At 32.8% G+C, this 6,000-nt stretch overlaps 1 protein-coding gene across 1 annotated transcript; it reads left to right on the top strand.

The window, feature by feature from the left end:
* Window positions 1-375: 375 nt before the first annotated feature.
* LOC111303798 (very-long-chain aldehyde decarbonylase CER1-like) lies at window positions 376-4,932 on the top strand. The gene is made up of 10 exons (XM_022900242.2): window positions 376-456; window positions 662-888; window positions 2,170-2,402; window positions 2,648-2,867; window positions 2,990-3,365; window positions 3,465-3,572; window positions 3,765-3,965; window positions 4,044-4,139; window positions 4,238-4,411; window positions 4,606-4,932. The coding sequence occupies exons 1-10, from the start codon at window positions 397-399 to the stop codon at window positions 4,768-4,770; spliced, it is 1,860 nt and encodes a 619-aa protein (XP_022755977.2). The 5' UTR covers window positions 376-396; the 3' UTR covers window positions 4,771-4,932.
* Window positions 4,933-6,000: the final 1,068 nt, after the last annotated feature.

Raw genomic sequence — 6,000 nt, 5'->3', positions numbered from 1 at the left:
GACATTTAAAAAGATCTCAATCAAGCTCGATATGTTTGGTTTGTTCGAAAAGGAAAGTTTGGAGGGGACAAAGCACCTACGCTGGCATTAATCCATAAAAGGGATAGCCGGATAGGGACACGTAATAGCTAGCCATATTGTAACCTCGTGAAACTAAAAACCTTGTTTTTTTTTTCCTTCTCTTAATAAAGAAAAAAAAACGTATTTTGTCTTTTCTAAAAAAGATATTAATATATCAGTCATTTTCATCAAATTAAATAAAAAAAAAATACAGTTATAATTTATGTTATATCTAATAAGCAATTCTTTTAGCTTGCAAATTGCAACTGGCTCTCTGTCTATATATATATATATGGTTGACAGAGTGCAAAGAGCAGAAAAGAGTGGTGAAGAAACATGGCTAGTAAACCAGGCATTCTCAGTGAGTGGCCATGGCAATCTATGGGAAACTTCAAGGTACGTACCTTGTCTCACCCTCCTTTTATTTCTTTTCCAAAATTAAAATAATAAAAAATTGAATCTTAATTATTAAAATTAAAAATTTAATATTCGCTGTTAATATAAAAACCCTTTTCTGTTATGATATAAGGTATGAATCTTAAAATTTCTTAAGTTTGTGAAAATAAGTTTAATTCTGCTTGAATAATTAAAAATTTTGCAGTATGGTCTTCTGGTTCCTGGGGCAATTTACAGCACCTACTCATTCATAACCTGCAAAGCAGAAAATGAGAGGAACCTGTTCATGTTCCTCATCTTCCCGTTTCTGGTGTTTAGATTGGTTCATTATCAACTCTGGATTTCTTACTCTCGCTACCGAACTGCCAAAGGAAAAAACAGGATTGTCGACAAGAGCATCGACTTCGACCAAGTTGACAGAGAAAGGAGTTGGTAATAATTTTTTGCATTTTATCTTTTTTTTTTTAACCTAAGAGATTATCAAGATTTTTTGCCAACAACGGTTAACAGAAATGGTAAGGGACGAATATTGAGTGAATTAGATCCAAATATTCCTATAGTTTCTCATCAGTAAACAATTTGTAAATTTAAAAAATTCACAGGTGAAAGTTCAATGAAATCACAGATCTAAATTAAATTAACGGCTTAATCATTTGTTTCTAAACTTTGTTTTTTTTGACAAAAAAATCACTTTATATTATATATGATTTTCTCTTTTTATATAATTTCAAATATTAATTATTTGAGAAATCATTTAAATTTTAAGTCTATCAAATTTTTATATAAGTATTTTTTCTTCAAATTACTTAATATACCATGAGGAAATTTTAAAATTCTACTGACAAACTTAGAGAATTATCATTTATCACGTACTGTATTAAGATATATAGAAAAAATTTTAATTATATATAAAAATACATAACAATTTTTTAATTTTGCTTTTGGTGTTTTAAAAAGTGTCCCTATAAGTGAATATATTATTAAAGATTTAAATATAAATTATTGAAGTGGAATTTAATTTTAAAATTTAAGGGTTCTTATTTTTTAAGACTCAAAGTTTGAATTTCTATTTTTAGAATCTCGTATATCTTTATTTGTCTAACAGGTTGGCATTTATGAGGCCTAATAGATTCAGATTCACAAGATAAACCTTTTATTATTATTATTATTATTATATAAAAGAAAATAATATACGTTTGTCGGCAGTCAAACGGTCGGACATCTTGTAGCACGTGCTGTAAGCTAACAGAATATAATTAGTTTTCTTCGAATTTTTTATCTCCAAACATTAGTTTTAATGACACGACAACTAATTCAAATATCAATCAATAAATAATTTTAAATTTTAAGTAAAATATTCTATGCATGTGAATTCAAAATTTAATATAATTAATTTAAACAATTATTTTTAAAAAATAACATTTCATAAATTTAAAATTTATATTCTTTTCTCATATTATCATGCAATGATATTTATTATAACAAAAAATATAATATGAATATAGGACATGATTTATTAATAGATATATTTAGCATAAAAATTATTATAAAATTTATTATAATATATATTTAAATTTATATTTGTGAGATATTTTTTATGAAATAAAATCATAAAATCTCGTATATTAAATGTGAGTATTTATATTTTCTATACAATTTGTATTCTAAATTCTTAGAAGGGATATATATATATATATATATATGTTTTGGCAGGGATGATCAGATTATATTGAATGGACTGTTGTTCTACGGGGCAGGCATAGTCTTAAAAGATCAATTTAACATGCCCTTCTTCAAAGCAGATGGCACACTAATCATACTGCTACTTCACTGGGGTCCTGCTGAGTTCCTCTACTACTGGCTTCACCGAGCATTGCACCACCATTACTTCTATGCTCGCTACCACTCCCATCACCATTCTTCCATTGTCACCGAGCCGAATACCTGTAAGCCAATTAATTTATCATTCTTCTTTGTTCCATCAGTAATAAATCTTTTACTATGCCTAAATCAAATTGTCATAAGGATCATGCAACCTTATTTGGATTTTTTTCAAAAAATTACAAATTAAAAGTTGAATCTGATCATTAAAATTAAAATTCCAATCCATATCGGCTTTGGCGAAATTAAATTCTTTTAGCCTCTTTAGCATATCCCTTTCTAATTTATATGTAAATATTTTGTTTGGCAGCGTTTGTCCACCCATTCGCAGAAGTACTTTCGTATTATGGGCTCCTTCTGATACCAACATTGACATCGGTATATATTGGAAAAGCTAACATTGTGGGAGTGTTTACTTACGTTACTGTTATTGATTTCTTGAACAACATGGGGCACTGCAACTTCGAGTTCATCCCCAAATGGGCCTTCACCATCTTCCCTCCTCTCAAGTATATTGTTTACACTCCTTCGTAAGTCTCTGTTCTCTAATTCTTCTCTAACATGCAACTGCAACGGATTTGGAACTTAAGCCTATTCATATATGGGTGAGAATCAAATTACATTCATATAATAATATATGATGGTCTGACAGGTTTCACTCGCTACATCACACTCAATTTCGGACCAATTACACACTTTTCTGTCCACTCTATGATTATATCTATGGCACCGTCGACAAGTCGACAGATACTGTGTATGAAACTGCTCTAAAAAGAGAGGCAGAGTCACCGGACGTGGTTCATCTGACTCATCTAACCACGCCGGACTCCATCTACCATCTGCCCCTTGGATTCCCTTCCTTGTCCTCCAAGCCCCAAACTTCCAAATGGTACCTCCTGTTTATGTGGCCTGTCACCCTCTGGTCTGTGCTCTTGACTTGGATTTTTGGCCATGCCTTTATTTCAGAGAGGAACACCTTTAAAAAACTCAAACTTCAAGCTTGGGTTGTTCCCAAATACAATATGCAAGTAAGAAACATGTTTTACTTGGATAGTTATCTTGGCATTTGTTTCTTTGAAGTGTTAATTACTTGTATTTTAATCTACATATATGTTTTTTTCCTATAGTATTTCTCAAAATGGCAAAGAGAAACTATCAGTAAATTGATTAGGGAAGCCATTGAAGATGCAGATAAAAAAGGAGCTAAGGTGCTAAGCTTAGGTCTTTTGAATCAGGTATGTCAAGTTTTTTTTGTTATTTAGGGTTATCAGATCAAAGATTGAATCTTAAATTAAGAGTCCAACACTCAACAACATACCACAAATGTAGCTTTTAAAATTTCAATGCCTACATATTTCTAACTCAAAGAATTATGTTTATTTTTTCAGAAACTTCTCAAATTTAACCCTTTTTTTTAAAATATTCAGCGTGAGGAGTTTAGCGGAAATGTAGAGCTGTACATAAAAAAGAACCCTCATCTTAAAATCAAGGTTGTAGATGGAAGCAGTTTAGCAGCAGCTATTGTTCTAAACAGCATTCCTAACGAAACAACCCAAGTACTACTTAGAGGCAGAATTTCCAAGGATGCTTGTATCTTGGTCCAAGCTCTATGCCAAAAGGGTATCAAGGTAAACTTCCAAACCCTTTGAAAAGCTATATGATCAAAGCATCAAATTAAGGGACTTGAAAGAATTTGTGTTCAGCAGGTGCTGACATTGCAAGAGGATGAATACAAGAAGCTGTTAAAGTATGATAACAAGCTTGAAAGTAATTTGGTGCTTCCAAAAAGATATGATGTGAAGGTAAAATGTCTAATTGGCTTAATCATTGAATTTTCCAATGGCCTTTTTTTTTTATAATATTCACATGCTGATTTTCTTGTGTTGATATATTTTTGCAGGTATGGTTGGTGGGAGATGGACTGACTGAAAAAGAACAGTCCCAGGCACCAAAAGGAACATTATTCATTCCATTTTCCATATTTCCACCAAAGAAAGTTCGCAAAGACTGCTACTATCATACCACACCGGCTATGGAGGCTCCTAAATCTCTGGAGAACATGCACTCTTGTGAGGTTAGTAGTTGCTTATTTGACAAAATTTTCTTATCCAACGGAAACTAAAAGGTTAATTACACAAAAACAACAGAGTCAAGAAATGAATTTGTTGAAGATGAATTCAACAGCATGGCCATTGGATTTTCCATTTAGATCATCCTTTCTATTTATTTGTATAATACATTTAACATTCAAAACAAAAAATGATACAGGACTGGTTGCCGAGAAGGGTGATGAGTGCAAGCCGTGTGGCTGGGATAATACATGCTTCAGAAGGGTGGGACGTTAACGAGTGCGGCGGCACCATTTTTAGCATTGACAAAGTTTGGGAGGCTAGTCTTGAGAATGGATTTCGCCCCTTGTCAACCTCCGCCTAATCAAAATCTAGGCTTGGTATTAGCCTATGGCTTTGGAGTAATTATGTAGTAATTAACTATGTATGAATATGAACTTCCATCTTCCTTGTATCTTATGAAGTCTAACAGGTTGATTTCCTTGTGTATGGGAATAATTTGCCTTGTATGGGATTATGTTTTTCATTTTCCTTTCTCTTGAAGCCAGTAGGATTCGGGTGCCTAGGAATTCAACATTGAAGTCGATCAAAATATAATTTAAAGTTCTAGACCAAAGATAGTAAAAACAAACTAATCAAATACATCTTGTGAACATGGAAATAGAGGGTTATTCTCCAAGCAAAAGTTGCCTGAAATTGCTTCACACGAACTTTTTTCATGAATCAAGTGACCACCATCAGGGGCTTCAAGGTACTACATCGAGGGTAGCTTTCTTGGAAACGAATCGTTGCAATTCAAATGGAACAACCTTGTCTTCATGACCTCCCCACAAGTAAACATAGGTTTCTTTGTTTGGAAATGGATTTTTCAGCTGCATTGGATCAAATTCCCAAGTCCCAAAATGTACTATCAGATCCACGTGAAGGGATTAGTAAACGCCTTGCTGTCGTTTCTTACGCTGTCCCCACACGATCCATTGCCATCCATGTTTATGGGTCAACCACCAATGTAACAGTCCAGGGAAGTGGTGTGCTGTTGAAAGCTTCACTTGTTCACTTTTAAGCTGTCTTTTTAAGGGAAGTGGCATAAAACTACCTACCTTTAAAATTGACTATTGTAAAGGGTTCCAAAACAAAATCGTCACTGGACAAAATTTGGAGGACCACTCGTTTAATAGCCTGTCACCCGAAAGCCAGAAAAATCACATCCCTCTCTTTCCCTTGCAGACATGTCAAAAGGAAGCCTATCAACTTCTTGTTACCTAAATCCATATTTGTGTTAAATTGGATGACCAATTATTCTAAAAGCTTAAGATGATAGGAATGAGTTCAACCATTCCATTAAAGTTCTAACATGAAGTTCGTATAAGAATCCATTAAGTGTAGAAAGAAAGTACAAGTTGAAATAAAAATTAAGAAACATTACATAGCTTAATGGACAGCAAGGCATTCGATGAAGAAATATTAAAAGGGAAATATATTTTTTGGATTCGAACTCGAGATTTTAGTATCACGTTAAATTAAATGCTCATTGATCAATTATCCTGAAAGCTTTGTATTTAAGTTCTAATGCTTTGGAACAAATGAGAGAAGG

The sequence above is a fragment of the Durio zibethinus genome, chromosome 13, assembly GCF_047325235.1.
Source record: "Durio zibethinus cultivar Kanyao isolate XHJ-2024 chromosome 13, ASM4732523v1, whole genome shotgun sequence".
NCBI classification, from domain to species: domain Eukaryota; kingdom Viridiplantae; phylum Streptophyta; class Magnoliopsida; order Malvales; family Malvaceae; genus Durio; species Durio zibethinus.
This window is presented reverse-complemented; position numbering and strand designations above follow the sequence as displayed.